The sequence below is a fragment of the Lissotriton vulgaris genome, chromosome 10 (assembly GCF_964263255.1).
Source record: "Lissotriton vulgaris chromosome 10, aLisVul1.2, whole genome shotgun sequence".
NCBI classification, from domain to species: domain Eukaryota; kingdom Metazoa; phylum Chordata; class Amphibia; order Caudata; family Salamandridae; genus Lissotriton; species Lissotriton vulgaris.
The window spans coordinates 447,587,481-447,604,560 of NC_141698.1; the positions used below are offsets into that span (position 1 = coordinate 447,587,481).

Here is a 17,080-nt window from a genome sequence, read left to right on the forward strand (position 1 = left end):
AGTAAATGCATGCTAAGTAAATGCATGCTAAGTAATGGCATTTGCAAACTAAAATATGCATAGTAATGGTAATACGAAGTAATGACCGCGTAGTAAAGGTAGAATACCATTAAAACAGCTAGTGCATAACGGAGATATCTAATATTAATAATGTTTATGAAGCTCATTGCTCGCTCTCCCCAGGAGAGCAGCTTACTTTGTGAGTTTCAGGATGTGTGTTTCTCCAATTCTGCACCAAAAAAAGGAGTGGGCTGCAAGATGAAGGGGTGAGATGACCACGGTTTGAACAAGGTCACTATTGATTTTGGATTAGGTGCAGGGCCAGACTGGCCATAGCGGGCACCAGGCATTTCCCAGGTGGGCCCCTAGGGTGGGGGCCGATTTTGGTTCCCTGGGGGCCGTGTTTGTTATAGAGAGGTTTTTGCAGCATAGCTGCAAAATCTACCCCTGTATCAAAAACGGCCGAAACTGGCCCTGGCAAACATTTTGGCCGCTCCCAGGGGGCCGGCCAAGTTCTTTGCCAGGGCCAGTTTTGGTTACCAGTCCGGCCCCGATTAGGTGAGCCTCTGGCCAAGTGGCATAATGGGCGAAAAACAATGAGTTGAAATGACACCCTGAGCGATTGCCACTTGTTAGGCTGTTTGCAAGCAATCATCACATCGCCTTTCAGGTGTTTGATTGCCAGTAGTGTGCCTGGAAACCTGTGACTGGTGTAAGTCTACTGCCAATGTGTTTGAATTCCAAAAGTAGTGCATTTGCACCATTTAATTAGTACTTTTGTGAGTTCGGATTTACAACTTTTTTGGTAAACCAATCACTATATATATATATATGTTTCCACTAACAAAATAAGTTAAGTGCTCTTTGTGAAATGAGAATGATAAGAAAAAAATCGACACAGACATAGCAGATCTGACCCCAGACCCAACTACAAAGCCAAAACTTTATTTGGGATGTTTCACATATCCAAACACCCACCCCTGACTACAACCCTGCCCATCCCACCTAAACCTGTTAGCTCTCCCTAGCAACTCATGTCTGCAGTCATGTACAACACAATGGCCTGTAGTCCCTGCTATGGGATCACTTATTTTAAATGTTATGTTAAAAATATTTATACCGCGCACGGTCACCAAACGGTTTCATGGCGCTCACAGACAATTGCGGGGGGACAGAATAACAGGATTACTCATAAGCTAATTGAAAAAGATGAGTTTTAAGTAGTTTGCAAAAGCAAGTATAGCTGGGGCAAAGTCGGAGTGAAATCGGGAGGGCATTCCACAGTGAGGGGGCCAGAAAAGAGAAACATGAGCCTCCATGCTTTTTGCGTTTGTACCAGGGGGCTATTAGCAAGTTGTGGGCGGTGGACCGGAGATCTCTTAAGGGGATGTGACGTTTAAGGCTAGAAATAGTGAAGGCAGGTGCAAGATCAATGAGCGCCTTAAAAACAGTGCAGCCCAATTTAAACATGCAGCGAGAGGCCACTGGGAGCCAGTGCAATCTCCTCAGCAGGGGCGAGACATGTTGGTGTTTGGGTTGATGGAAAACCAGTCTGGCCGCCTTATTTTGTACCAGCTGAAGCCGATGGAGATGGTAAGCAGGTATCCCAACATAGAGGGAGTTAGCGTAGTCAATACGGGAGGTGACAAGAGCCATGATGACAAGTATGAGAGCTTCAGTAGTAAGGAACCTACGAATTTTGCAAATCCTACGTAGATGGACGAAGCAGGAAGATGTAACAGCATTAATTTGAGGCCTCATAGACAGATCACTACGTATAATTACGCCTAGGCTCTTCACCGAATTGACAGGGCAAGGTGGGGGTCCGAGAGAGGGGGTCCAGAAGCTAGAGTTCCAGGGATTAGCTGACCCTCCTATCAATACTAACTCCGTCTTGTTAGGATTGAGCTTCAGCTGGCTAAAATGCATCCATTCGGAGATGGCAAGCAGGGTGGATTGGAAATTGACACAGGAGGAGGGAGAGGGATCAACAGGGAAGATCAACTGTAAATCGTCTGAGTAATTAAAGATAGTAACCGGGGTGTGACGGAGAGAAACTATAAGGGGTTGCATGTAAAGATTAAATAAAAGAGGAGAAAGAGCAGAACCTTGAGGGACACCACAAGAGAGAGAGGAGTAAGGGGCGGAGAAAGTGGACAGATGAACTGACTCGGAGCGCTGGTGCAAAAAAGACCTGATCCAAGTTAGAGCCATGCCCTGAATACCCACATTGTTGACACAGTCGATCAAGATAGCATGATCGACTGTGTCAAAGGCGGCTGACAGATCTAGTAGAACAAGTGCCTGGGCAATGTTCTTATCGGCACCTTGCCTCAGCACATCCATTACGGCCACGATGACAGCTTCGGTAGAGTGAGCTGGTCTGAAGCCGGCTTGCTGGTTATCCAAGAAGGAAGACCCCTCAATGAATGCGCTGAGGCAGCGAGTGACATAGGTCTTCAAAATTTTCCCCAAATAGGGGAGAAGGGAGATCGGCCGATAGTTACTCGGGACAGAAGGATCAGCACCAGGCTTTTTAAGTATAGGAACTACAACCGCCTGTTTGAAAGAGTCCGGGACTGTGCCTGTGGCGAGCGAGTTGTTAAGAAGTTCCAGCGGGGGAGCAGGGCAGGCCAGGAAGGCTGCTTTAAGGATTTGACGGGGACAGCAGTCATTAGGGGAACCCAAGCTCACTGTGTGTAGCAGGGAGATAAACTCCGTCGAGGAAATGGGAGGGAAAACATCAAAATGACAGGGGTTCATAGGGGGTAAGGAGGAAGGAGTGGGAGAAGAGGGAAGAGGAATGTTATTTTTAATGGTGATGATTTTGTCGATGAAAAATGAATTGAGGGAATCACAGAGGACTTGTGTAGGTTGGGGTTGGATAGTAACACGGTCTGGCAAAGTGAGTTCCTCCACAATTGAGAAAATATCCTTAGTCTTAGAAGCGGAGTCCAGGATTTTCTGAGAAAAGTAAGAAGTTTTGGCCAGTAGGATAGATTTTTTGTATTGTTTTAATAGATCAACATATACAGTTTTTTTAATGAAGGGTCGTAGTTGCGCCTCCAACGGCGCTCAGCTTGGCGGAGGGCAAGTTTATCCAATTTCAGTTGATCAGTGAACCACCGCTGAGCGTCGTGGGGACGTTTAGTTTTAATGGTTCTTAGCGGGGCCACTATATCGCTAGCATGTACCAGCCACTGCTCAAGGACATCAGCCTGGGCAGTTGTCGAGGCCAGGTCACTAGGGGCTGTCGTAGCTAAAATGGAATGGAATTCTGCGAGATTAGCTCGCTTCCAATTACGCGCGGTAAAGTTGGTAGTTAGAGGAGGGTGGAAGGACGGGATGAAATTAAGGGAGAAAGAAATAAAAAGGTGATCGGACCAAGGTAGGAATACACTGAAGGAGTGGAGATGTCAAGATTGGCCGGCCAGACTTGATCAAGGGTATGACCCTTGCTATGAGTGGCCACTGTAATGTTCTAATTACAGTTCAGACCGAGTAAGAGGTCAGTGAATTCTTCAGAAAGACTGCTTTCACAAGGATCTAACGGCCAATGTTTAAAGTCGCCAATGATGAGAATTTTGGCGGAATTAATAGTTAGCTGAGAAACAAAATCGCCAAACTGCTGGGAAAAAAGGGGCATATGGTCAGGAGGTCTATAAACAAGGACACAAATAAAGGAAGACCTAGGGGAAGTAAATTTCAGAGTGAGAATGTCAGTTTTAGGGAGAGTAAAAGTTTCAAGGATAGTAAACTTATACTGAGAACGAATAGTGGCTGCAACCCCCCCTCCTGCTCTCCCAACTGCCCTGTTAGATTGTAAGATATAGTAGCCTGTGGGACCAGCAGCGAGGATGTCAGGGGTAGAGTTATCAGTTAACCAAGTCTCCGAATGGAGAAGAATGTCTACTTTATTATCGTCCAACAGCTGAAATATCTCAAGCTGATGCTTCACCAGCGAGCGGGTATTGAGGTAGACTATTGCCAAAGAGTGTGGTACAGAGGGCCTAGCGACTAGTGAAGTAATAGAAGAATCACTGCAATTTGTGGGAGTACTCAGGGCATGTGTACCCAAAAAGGGGCCTAGAGAGGTCAGAATACCGCAGTCCCGGGCGGCACCAGTAGCACAGGGATGGAGTGGACCAGAGTGTTGAAGGGCAAGGAGATCCACGGAGGAATAAGTTATCCGATGGACATAGTGGGAGGACGCGGACGGGCGCAGACAGGCTTAACTTTGGCGCAACTTCGGCGCCAAGTCGGCGCGCCCGCTGCGCTCGTCCGCTGCGCTTCCGCCAGGTCTCCATCTTAAATAGCCCAAGGGGAGGGAACAACTAGCGCACTGACCTGCGTGGAGAGTGTGGCAGGCAGCAAGTGGGGTAGGGCGTGTTGCTCGCAAGGAGACCCTCCGCTCGATCGGCACACAGCCGCGGCAGAACGGGGTCCGGAGCAAGAAGAGCAGCAGGTAAGTAGCGTTGAACAAGTTTAAAAATCGCAACAAGTGTCTAAAATCACACCATAGCAATATACACAATAAAACATGAACACGGAGGAGGCTAGCGCTAAGTGAGCTTCAAGCAGCCTGACTCGCCGCTATTGTCACATGGAGCACAGAGCCCATCACTAGAAGTAGCCTAGAGCTTTGCAGCAACTAGCGCGCTGACCTGCGTGGAGAGCGTGGCAGGCAGGAAGTGGTGTAGGGCGTGTTGCTCACAAGGAGACCCTCCACTCGATCGGCACACAGCCGCGGCGAAACGGGGTCAGGAGTAAGAAGAGCAGCAGGTAAGTAGCGTTGAACAAGTTTAAAAATCGCAACAAGTGTCTAAAATCACACCATAGCAATATACACAATAAAACATGAACACGGAGGAGGCTAGCGCTAAGTGAGCTTCAAGCAGCCTGACTCGCCGCTATTGTCACATGGAGCACAGAGCCCACCCCTAGAAGTAGCCTAGAGCTTTGCAGCAACTAGCGCGCTGACCTGCGTGGAGAGCGTGGCAGGCAGGAAGTGGTGTAGGGCGTGTTGCTCGCAAGGAGACCCTTCACTCAATCGGCACACAGCCGCGGTGGAACGGGGTCAGGAGCAAGAAGAGCAGCAGGTAAGTAGCGTGGAACAAGTTTAAAAATCGCAACAAGTGTCTAAAATCACACCATAGCAATATACACAATAAAACATGAACACAGAGGAGACTAGCGCTAAGTGAGCTTCAAGCAGCCTGACTCGCCGCTATTGATACACAGTCTTCTCTGACTGCTACAAGAAGCCTTGATGGTACATTTGCCTATTCGGTGCATGTAGGCAGCCCAACATAATTCGATTCCTCGCCTTTTATAAATCATTTTATCAATTGACTGACAGCCCCATGTACTAAGCCCTAGACGCCAATAAAGGTGGGCTCGCCAGGAAATTAAAAGTGTGAGCCAAGCCAGATTTAAGCAAGTGTCTGGCTTGTCTCTAAGAGTCCATGCATTGACCAAGCCATGAACACCTTTGGCGTGTGTATTGTGCAACAAACATAATATACAAATATGATTACAATCTTTTCAAAATTAAAAACAGCCTAAAGCTAACCTGACATTCAGCTGAGCTCACTTTAGAATGGAAGTAGGAATCTGTTCGTCAGGGTGTGGAATTCATATAGCCGGACGCCAAGGACAAATTGTTTGGGGTGAAAGGCAACAAGTTTTCATGTTTATTTTGCCCTTGGAATAAGTAGGCCCAACCCCTGCAGCATAAACCCTTTGGCTGCCATTTTGAAGTTGTAGGAAGCTAGCTCTGTATATTCTAATCCAAAGTAAGGTATAGTGTGTAAAGAGTCCAGTGGACCTCCAAAGGTAGTCAGAGGTAAAAGTAGAGAGCACCTTACTCTCTATTTGTGGTAGTGTGCGAGCAGTAAGGCTTTATCAGATGGTAGTGTTAGCATTTGTTGTACACACTCAATCTGCAAATGATTGTCACACACTCAAAAGACTGAACTCCTACCAATTGATTTTGTATAAAAATATTATTTTAGTTATTACATTTCCTAGAACCAAGCAAGCCTGGTACAGGTAAGTCATAAGTACTTTGCAGTAATAATAATGTTGGGAAACAACTGCAATACAAACTGTTTACAATCTACTTTTGAGTTTTTCAGGGAGCCCCATAATCATGCTTTTCAATGTCTTGTTGAACCTCTCAACAAGACCATTGGTTTGTGGGCTCTTTCCACATGTGTTTTGGGTAAGCAGACATGAAGTTGAAACCTCTGTCTGAAACCACCTCCTTAGGAAACCATATCCTGGTGAAGACACCAATGAGGGTCTTGGCTACCGCAGGAGCTGTAGTAGTCCTAAGGGGAAGTGCCTCAGGAATACCTAGTATTTTCAAGAAGAAGACCCGGTCACTGTTTTTGTTCTGCAACTTTATTTTTTAGGGCAGAATCTCACCCTAAGGTATTTAATCCTTGGGTGCTTTACATATTCTTTATGGAATAGTAGAAGATTTTTTACAATATTTAGAAAAAAGTCTGAGGTTTACTCGCTGTCCTGCACAGTGGCATATATTTACAAGTGCTGAAAACAATTATTGCAATACAAAACAAACATTGAAATACTTTTAACAATTTTATCAAACATTTATCAAAAAATCATTGTTGTCATTTCTCATGATAGTACCCTACCAACTACTTCAACCAGGCCACTATAATACAATTTTTGCTAAAAGTCTGGCCTAGTAACGCAAAGGCATACAATTCATATTTATTCCCTTTATTCAATGTGAATTTTTTGAGAGGCCTTATGCGGAAAAGTAACCATTCGTAATTAAAATGAATATATTGGAAGCCGACGCGTTTCCGAGCCTGTATTTTTACTTGTCAGGCTCTTCTTCAGGGCTTTAGGATGGGTACCTGTGTGGATGTAAGCGAAGGGCATACTTTAGTGTGGGACCTTCACATATATTGTCACTAGTGTGATGATTATCAACAATTATTGTTACCTTCTTGACCGGTTTATGCAGGTTTAAATCGTTTCTTAAGACTCTTGACTGGGATATATTTCACTGTGTTCTGTAATACAAACAGTGATATTGTTTTTATTTACTGTCTTAGGCAACTGTGTAACATTAATTCAGAGAAGTGTTTGTGATATAACTCATGTAATTATCAGGCGGTACATGTCTTCCAGTCTGTGATTCTTATTATGTATGTTGAAAAATCATCGGTATCTGCAACATTAAATTGAGTGTTTTTTAGTTCAGGAATACCTAGTGGCATGATCCACTATCTCTAGAATGAATTTGTTTCCTAATGCTGTGGGAGGTTCAAGTTGATCCGCTATTTCCACACCTACCCTTTCAAAGGGAACCCCAACCACTGGTAGTGGTATCAAGGGGGCCTTTGGGTGTCCACCTGTCTTGTCAGTGGCTTGACGGGTCACACAGGAGCTGACAAACTCCTTCACTTTCTGAGACATCTGGGCCCAGTAAAAGTGGCTAACTAGTCTTTCCCAGGTTTTGGTTTGGCCCAGATGTCCAGCTATGCGAATGTCATGAGCTAAAGTTAGTAGGAACTCCCTGTACTTCTGAGGCACTACCACTCTCCTAGTGTCTCCAGGGTTGGGGTCTTTGGCCTCAGTGTACAGTAGTCCCTGCTCCCAATAAACTCTGTGGGTACCACTGACATCTCCTTTTTTCTGGAAAGCAGCTTGTTGCCTCAGGTTTTCAAGAGTTAGACAGTCCTGCTGTCCAAGGCACAGCTCTTCCCTATAGGGCCCCCCTGGGCATAAGAGTTCAATCTGGTAAGGGTCAATCTCCATAGGCTCAGTTCCCTCTGGGGTGTCCAAGTACTCTCCCTGAGGAGAGGGGTCCTGATCCTCTTGCTGTACAGAAGCTGGTTTCCCAGTCTTCTTGGTTTCCTAGTCTTCTTACCGTTTCTCCTGGAAGGTTGGGCCATACATTCAGGCTCCAACACTTCTTTTTCACCGTGTTTTCTGCTCTGTAATCTTGTTTTTACACACACCATCTCAGGGATGTCCAGCATTGCTGCATGGGTTTTCAATTCATTGCCAAGCAGACATGCAGCTGGAAGCTTTGGAGATACCACTGCCTGTTTCAGGCCAGTAACCCCCCCAGTCTAATGGCACCATAGCCATTGCATGGTTAGAGGTAACACTGTCAGCATTGGTGACTGGGTAAGTTCTCCCAATCAAGTATTGCTCTGGGGAAACCAGTGTCTCTCTCACCACCATGACACTGGCACCTGTATCCCTCAGGGTTTCTGTCCTAGTCACCTTGATCCAGGGGTATTTCAAGTATTTCTTTAAGTTGGGTGGCCACACAGCTAAAGTGGCAAACTCAACTTCCCCCTCTGTGACCAGAACTGCTTCAGTGTGCAACCCGATTTTCTCTGGGCACACTGATGATCCCATCTGGAGACTGCCTACACCAGGAGTAGTTGTAGGAGGACTAGGGGGCTTCTTGGTAGGACAAATAGCATCTCCAGTTCAGTGTCCCAACTTCTTACAGTTGTTACACCAGGCCTTGCAGGCTAAAAGTTATTTCCCCTGTACTTATTAGTGGATTGCGAAGCGTTTTGGAACCCATCCCCCTGTGCAGGTTTCTGGGGCCCTTTTGAAGACTCAGGCTTTTTATCTTGGGGATTCTCACCACGTCCTCTGGGATGGGGCAGTGAGATAAATAACGGTGATGGATCAAGCCCTGATCTTTGGACTGGGTAAGAGTGGTCTGCTCAATTCAGACACTCTGTTCATCACCACCCCCTTTTGTAAATCGATTTTGGCCACTATAGGTGTGGCAGGGTATACTCAGACATGAGTCCCTTTCTCACTGCTCCATCAGGATTCAAGCAAGCCGGGCCGAAGAGGCTGAAATGCCAGAAACCGGTCCCCGGTAGCTTGTCTCCTTTCTGGTAAAGAATTGGCTTGGTAGTTTAGTCTGCCCTGTTCCCATGATGCACTGGGCCAGGGACAGACTGATTTGCATATAGCCAGATTCTGAGCTGGGATGGGGCAGTGAGATAAATAACGGTGATGGATCAAGCCCTGATCTTTGGACTGGGTAAGAGTGGTCTGCTCAATTCAGACACTCTGTTCATCACCACCCCCTTTTGTAAATCGATTTTGGCCACTATAGGTGTGGCAGGGTATACTCAGACATGAGTCCCTTTCTCACTGCTCCATCAGGATTCAAGCAAGCCGGGCCGAAGAGGCTGAAATGCCAGAAACCGGTCCCCGGTAGCTTGTCTCCTTTCTGGTAAAGAATTGGCTTGGTAGTTTAGTCTGCCCTGTTCCCATGATGCACTGGGCCAGGGACAGACTGATTTGCATATAGCCAGATTCTGAGCTAGGATGGGGCAGTGAGATAAATAACGGTGATGGATCAAGCCCTGATCTTTGGACTGGGTAAGAGTGGTCTGCTCAATTCAGACACTCTGTTCATCACCACCCCCTTTTGTAAATCGATTTTGGCCACTATAGGTGTGGCAGGGTATACTCAGACATGAGTCCCTTTCTCACTGCTCCATCAGGATTCAAGCAAGCCGGGCCGAAGAGGCTGAAATGCCAGAAACCGGTCCCCGGTAGCTTGTCTCCTTTCTGGTAAAGAATTGGCTTGGTAGTTTAGTCTGCCCTGTTCCCATGATGCACTGGGCCAGGGACAGACTGATTTGCATATAGCCAGATTCTGAGCTGGGATGGGGCAGTGAGATAAATAACGGTGATGGATCAAGCCCTGATCTTTGGACTGGGTAAGAGTGGTCTGCTCAATTCAGACACTCTGTTCATCACCACCCCCTTTTGTAAATCGATTTTGGCCACTATAGGTGTGGCAGGGTATACTCAGACATGAGTCCCTTTCTCACTGCTCCATCAGGATTCAAGCAAGCCGGGCCGAAGAGGCTGAAATGCCAGAAACCGGTCCCCGGTAGCTTGTCTCCTTTCTGGTAAAGAATTGGCTTGGTAGTTTAGTCTGCCCTGTTCCCATGATGCACTGGGCCAGGGACAGACTGATTTGCATATAGCCAGATTCTGAGCTGGGATGGGGCAGTGAGATAAATAACGGTGATGGATCAAGCCCTGATCTTTGGACTGGGTAAGAGTGGTCTGCTCAATTCAGACACTCTGTTCATCACCACCCCCTTTTGTAAATCCACACAGCTAAAGTGGCAAACTCAACTTCCCCCTCTGTGACCAGAACTGCTTCAGTGTGCAACCCGATTTTCTCTGGGCACACTGATGATCCCATCTGGAGACTGCCTACACCAGGAGTAGTTGTAGGAGGACTAGGGGGCTTCTTGGTAGGACAAATAGCATCTCCAGTTCAGTGTCCCAACTTCTTACAGTTGTTACACCAGGCCTTGCAGGCTAAAAGTTATTTCCCCTGTACTTATTAGTGGATTGCGAAGCGTTTTGGAACCCATCCCCCTGTGCAGGTTTCTGGGGCCCTTTTGAAGACTCAGGCTTTTTATCTTGGGGATTCTCACCACGTCCTCTAGAGAAGTTGTGCAACCCCTTTCTTTTGGTCACCCCAATGGTTGTTTTTGTCACCCTTGTCTTAACCCAGTGGTCTGCCTTCTTCCCCAATTCTTAGGAAGAAATTAGACCTGGGTCTTCCAAATGCTGATGTAACTGATGTAAGTGCATTTACTTAAAATATGTTATTTCATAAACAAATTGTAAAGTTCATTGAAATCATGCACATTGTGTCCAGTTAACCAACCATCTAGTGTCTTGAATGAGTAGTCAACAAAGTCAATTCAGGATTGGTTTTGGGTTTATGAGCCCCCCTGAATCTAATTCTGTATTCCTCCATTGTAAGTCCAAATCCCTCAATCAGAGTTCTCTTCATGAGGTTATAAGACCAAGCATCTGCCCCTGAAAGGGTTAGAAGTCTGTCTCTGCAGTTACCAGAGAACAGTTCCCAAAGGCGTGCCCCCCTCCCCCCCACCTCTGTGACTTCTTCACTTTTCTCATTTCACAGGCCCTCTCTAAGGCTCTGAACCATTTTGTGATATCACTCTCTTTATATTTAGGGACAATCCCTTTGGGGATTTCAGGATAATAAGATTGCTCTTTATCCTTATTAAGTAAATTGCTGCCACCATTGGTGGGTGCTAGGCCCATCTCTGCTCTCTCTTTGTCTAGAGCCAGGAGTCTGATCTCTAGATCCAATCTTTTGGTCAACCCGGCCAGCAAGTTGTCCTCCTCATTGAGGCTGTCCTCATTAGCACCCATTCCACCTGTGTGAACTCTAGGTACTGAGAGGTTTATTCTTGGATTCAGGGCCTCCGGGGCCCTTTTCTCACTATGAAGTGTGTGTGGGAGCGGGTTTGGTCAATCTCCTCATCCCCTCCATCTTATTCCACATTTGAGAGGTCATCGCCATTCTCAGAGTGATGGTCCTAAGCATACCCAGCCAATAGCTCGTGGACCTTTTGTTTGGTGGGATGGGAACTCATGGGTATGTATTTAATTTTGCATGGGGACCTTACTTCCTTAAAAGTTAAGTGGAGGTTAGAGGTGAGGTTGAGCTCCTCAACCTGGTCCTCTATGACATTGTGGTTATCTTCACTAACAGCTGGATTTTTGTTAAGAGACATTGTAAAAAAAAAACTTCTAACCCCTCTAATCCCTAGATAAAGGGACTTTTACTTTTTCTAACATTCTAAAGAGCCTAACCAAGGCCCTAACAAAACTTTAAGTAATTTGGAAAAAAATGTCAATTCAAAAACCTGAATTCTAAAGACATTTTAAGAGTTCTCTTGTGTGATCAGGTGGTAACCAAGGTAGTCCAACAAATGCAAGGTTGTATAAACCCACTGCTAATCCACCAATGAAGAAGCTGGCTCTGTATATACTATACCAAAGCAAGGTATAGTGTGCAGTGGAACCCCAAAGGTAGGCAGAGGTAAAAGTGGAGAGCACTCTACTGTATTTGTGGTAGTGCAGGCGAGCAGTAAGGGTTTATCAGAGGGTAGTGTTAAGCATTTAATGTACACACTCAATCCGCAAATGATTGTCACAAACTCAAAGACTGAACTTCAGACCAATTGGTTTTGAATACAAATATTCTTTTAGTTATTTTATTTCCAAGAGCCAAGCAAGCCTGGCACAGGTAAGTGATAAGTACTTTACAGTAATAATACCGTTTTTTAAACAGTTTGTATTGTAATTGTATATATACTTTTGGTTTGATTACAGTAGAACTGCTAGTAATGCAATGCTTTAACATATTGTACATATACTTTGTATTGGCTTTTCAGTAGAATGTCAAGTAGATTACTTTACAGATTACTTTTCTTACACAGTGCAGTATACCTGGATACTGTACTTGTACATTTCCTGTAAATAGGCGAGTAAAAGCTTTTAGTTATTTTGTTGCAGTTTTAGAAACTATTAAAGATTTTCTAACTCCACACACAGAAACTTTTCACAGAAAAACAGTCAATGTTATACTATAGTGGAAAATAGGGTTTTCGGTTCAAAGGTAAGTATTTGGTTGTGGGAGTTGGTATTCTGGGGGTAGACTCAGGGGTCCCCAAGGGTCAAGGATGCACTCTTGTTACACCCTCAGCGGCACTAGGGCGGCCTCGTGCTAAGTGCTGAGGCCCAGTGTTATCCAATGCGGGATAGGGGTCCCTTCCCTGGGTTGGGTACACCCCCTATTATGCCACCCTCCCATGGTGAGGCATAAGCCTAACCATGGTTGGCTCCGCCTTGCCTCCCCCACCAGAGGGATGGGATTGGCAGAGGTGGGCACACCTCCCTTCCTCACTTGGTTTTCCTGGCGGTTCTCCCACCCAAAGGGGGGTCAGAACCGGTGGTGACCATTGCTGAAAGCAGCAAAAGGCATTGGAAAGCTTTCAAAGGCGGCAGGCCTATGAAGTTTCCCCTTCGTGGACCCTGCCCATCCTGGGGGAGGAGGCTTGGCACCCCGTCCCAGGAAGTGCATTGTTTCAGGCACCCGAGAGCAGCAGGCTCTCGACCCAGGGGTCCAGAAATATATATGGTGGTGGCAACTGAAAGCAGCCACTCAGCCTGGAAACTAGTGGTAGGTCGTTTTTAAGGGGGCATCTCTAGGATGCCTTCTGTGTGCATTTTTCATTAAACCCCAGACTGGCGTCAGTGTGGGTTTAATGTGCTGAGAAGTTTAATACCAAACTTCTCAGTTTTAAGTGCAGCCATTATGGTACTGTGGAGTTCGTAATGACAAACTCCCAGCACCATATTCTCTTAATGGCAGCACTGCACTTACAATGTCTAAGAATTGACTTAGACACTGTAAGGGTACAGGGCTCATGCACCTGTACCCTCACCACTGGTATAGTGCACCCAGCTAGAGGGCTGGCTGACCTATGCCAGGGCAGTGGGTTGTATGCATGGCACTCAGGGATGTGTGCCATGTCGACTTTTCACTTTGTTTTTATTAGGCCCTTATAGTGTACAAGTAATTCTATATATTTGACCTTTTCATTCGGGCAATATTCCTTCCTCCACAAATGCTCTTGATGCCTGCATTCCACTTGGAATGCGTTTAATTCTTGTGAAAACCATGATGCTGATGGATTTTTACTACAGCTTTTTACAGTTTTTTCTGGCACCAATCTCAGTTTCGTTGAGTTTAACCAGTGAGTCTAGTTATTTGCAGCGTTATTCAGGTTGCTATCTAGAGCTGGATAAGCTGTCCCTCAATTCCTGAACATCAAGATTTTTTCAGGGCTAGTCGTATTATTACAAGAGGGAACCCTGACTGAGAAAAGGATGGCCTAATGGTCAGACCATACTACTGGCACGACCTTCTCTACTTTTAGCTCATGGTTATTTATGAATATTCCATCAATAGTGTGGTTGGCAAGATAGGTGGGTTGTGTTATTTACTGATTTAGTCTAAAATTCCCAAGGGTATCAGCTAAGTTGTTTGTGTCTGAATTATTCAGAAGCTCCAAGCTAGGGTAGTTTATGCATGATTCCACAAAGTACTGAATTTTATTAGTAAAATTGGCCTTCAGGCCCGGTAGACGATAAATTAATAGTCCCTGAAAAGTGAATTTGTTATTCAATTTCAGGGCAAAATCGAGTGCTTTACAGTCCAGATAGAATATTGGCTGATATTTAGCCTTTATTGAGCTGCGGAACCCAATGGCAACACCCCCACCTTTCTTGTCTGTTCTATCAAGTTGTTCAATATTATAGCCCGTTGGAATGGCGAGGTTGATATCCGGGTCTGAAAAATTATCTGCTCAAGTCTCTGTGAGAAAGGCTCTGTCTGGATTATATTGGATGAAAAGGCTTCCATAGTCTTTAGACGGGGAATGTGGACCAGCTTTCTGCATTTCAGGCACTGGTTCTTGGTGATTCCTTTCATAACTTCATCTTGTTTCAGCAGTGCAGAATATTCTTTGTGTAAGGTGATGGCTCTCAAAGCCGTTTGTGGTGATGCTAGCACCAAGCAAGAGCACCATTTCATGAGTACAAATATAGCAGGTGTAACTTTTGATCTCCAACTGTTTTAAGTTTTGTTCTCTTTGTTCAAAATCTCCCTCTGCTAGGTATTGACCAGGAAACCCTGCATTCATTGTTGTAGCTCCCTCTACTGCAGTTGATTCATCTAAATTGAAGCCATAACACCCAACGGTATTACATGCTATGTCTTGTACCATTAGTCCATCATCACTCAGCTTTCCTGCCTTTTACTTCCAATTCACTCTATTACTGAGATGCCCCCAACTAGAAAAGGAATGAGGTGTTCCTTATCCAGAGTGCTTTCAATCAACCTTTTTGTTTCGTAAATCTCTCTGTGGATATTGGGACTTATTAGAACATGTATGCTTTCCTCCTTCAAATTGATAAATTGTGTTTTTAATTTATTTCTGTGGTTCTGTGGCCATTGCCTGACCCTAAATTAACACATGCTATGGTTACATTGTTGATATATTTCCCAATGTTTCTGTTCATAAATTATTATTGTTTTCAATTCACTGAGCTTCAAACAGGGCCCTCCTCTACATCTGATTCATCAACTGGTCTGTCCCAACACATTTTGCAGTTACAGTTCTAGACAGAGTAAGGAAGATTTGATACATGTTCCACATGCTTGGGCACTTTATTTGCACACAGTACAAACCAGGCAGACGAAGTGGTATTACAAGCTTTAGTGTTTTTTCCCACTGAATATACCTTCTCTTTCTCTTTGTGTCTGGGACAGGCCCTGAAAGAACTCCTGCAAACCTGGAGCAACAGCAGCGCTGTCAGACACTCGCCGGTGGAGCAGCAGCTGTATATTAGCAAGGCTATTATGATCGCCCTTGGCCATCTGCGGAAAGAGGATTTGGAGAATCAAAGGCAAGGTGAGAGGCTTTAGGGCTAACTACTGGGCCAGACGTTTTTGACATGTGGTCCGGGGACCCTTGGGGGTCCACAGCTCCTGCTCAAGGGGTCTGTAACGTCTTAGACAACTAAATAATAGTATTTGGTTAACAAAGTGTATATAAATAAAGAAGCTAAATGTAAAAACTAATCGTGTAAAATGTTCTGTAAATATGAAGGAATTTGAAATTAGAGGCTAACAAAATAAGGTTGTATCCTCAGATTGGTTTGTGGAAGCAGTGCTTGAACATAGTACGGATGATGGGGGGGGCCTCAATCGAATTCAGGAAAGCTCCACCCTTATCATTAAAGTTTATTTGCTTTTATGTTTGATTTAAATAACCTATTTCACTATTTGTTTATTGTTTTGAGGTTCAAAGCGTCAAAATTGCTGGGGTGCGTGGATTTTAGTAATGATTAAGTGGGGTTCCTCTGAATCAAAAGGTTAAGAACCCTCTGTTAGATGATAAGCTTGAGGATCAAATGCTACATAAAAATCTAAATAAACATAGTTTGTCTACTATTTAAAGACCATTCTCAATGCACATGGTACAGGTCTCTCTTTGTTCATAGTGGATGAGGCAGCCACAGACTGGAAGTTGAGTTGCAAGTTGGGAAGGGGAGAAAGAGCTGCTAGCGAGAAGGAGAAAGGAAGTTGTAGGCTCAAGGTTGAAAGGCAAAGAGTCAGGTGGTGAGAAAGTTAAAGAGAGACTAGATTCTACTGGGAGAAGTTAAATCTGTAGTGGGAGAGGCAATCAAGAGAATTGAATCTTCTAAAGAAGCCAGGAAATAGGGCTTCAAGTTGAGAGCTAAGGGGTGAGAAACCAGTAGCGGCTTTGCGTGGACAAGGAAAGCTGCACATAGATGGAGATGGGAGTTAAGATTACAAGAAAACATGGAAAAAGAAGGAAGATGGTGGTGGACGGGCAAGAGGAACGTAGAGTTCCAGGGGGAGAGATGAGAGGTATGGAAGCTGTAGGGTTTTACAGATAGAAGTAGTAAGAAAGCGGCAATTTGAGAAGTAAGCCAGAGATGAGATGTTGAGGAGAGGTGGGAGGGATAGTTGCTATAGTAGATGCAAGGGGCAGTGACTGCTGTTGGCTAGTTTAGAAGGAGATTGGGAGTATTGCGGTAGCATCAGTGGTAAGATAAAAGGGAGATGGAATGGCTGCACTAGGTACATGGAGTGGGGAACAGAGCTGCAGGAAGAGAAGTTGAAGGAAGAAGAGGCCAAAAGTAACAAGGAAAACTGCAGAAAGAAAGGAAAACTAGGAGCTCGTTAAAGCGAAGTACCTTCCTGTGGAGGCTATGTCCGAGGGGCCTTTGTAGGGAGATGGGGAGGGGGTGTAGCAGTTGAGCCACCCCTTCTCTTCCCAGGTGAGATTGTAGCCCGCCTCAGGATAGCAACTGTGGCTTCTGGTGCTTTCAAAGGATCAGAATAATGGTGATTCAGATGTCCTAAGCCTATGCCTGTGCACTGCCTACCTGGTCTTTCTAGGTTGCACAGACATTTAGGGAGAACCACACCTCCCATGATTACAGCACAAGATTATGAAGTTATTTTAAGCACACAAAAGGTGATGGGAGGAATGCATGCAATTTGCCAAACCACTGGCATTCTCTTGGGGTAGCACTCCAACCCATTGTTCTTTCACCCACTATCTCACCTCAGTTTGGATTCAGCAATTAGCAAAATAATCAGGCAAAAACTGTCCGG

General features: G+C 45.2%; 1 protein-coding gene across 1 annotated transcript in view; it reads left to right on the forward strand.

Annotated features, from left to right (window-relative positions):
- The window catches only part of TELO2 (telomere maintenance 2), a 603,857-nt gene that overhangs the window by 90,227 nt on the left and 496,550 nt on the right, over positions 1-17,080 (forward strand). The window contains exon 8 of the mRNA XM_086941299.1: positions 15,203-15,344. Coding sequence (XP_086797425.1) covers positions 15,203-15,344 — 142 coding nt within the window. The remainder of the gene's footprint in view (positions 1-15,202; positions 15,345-17,080) is intronic.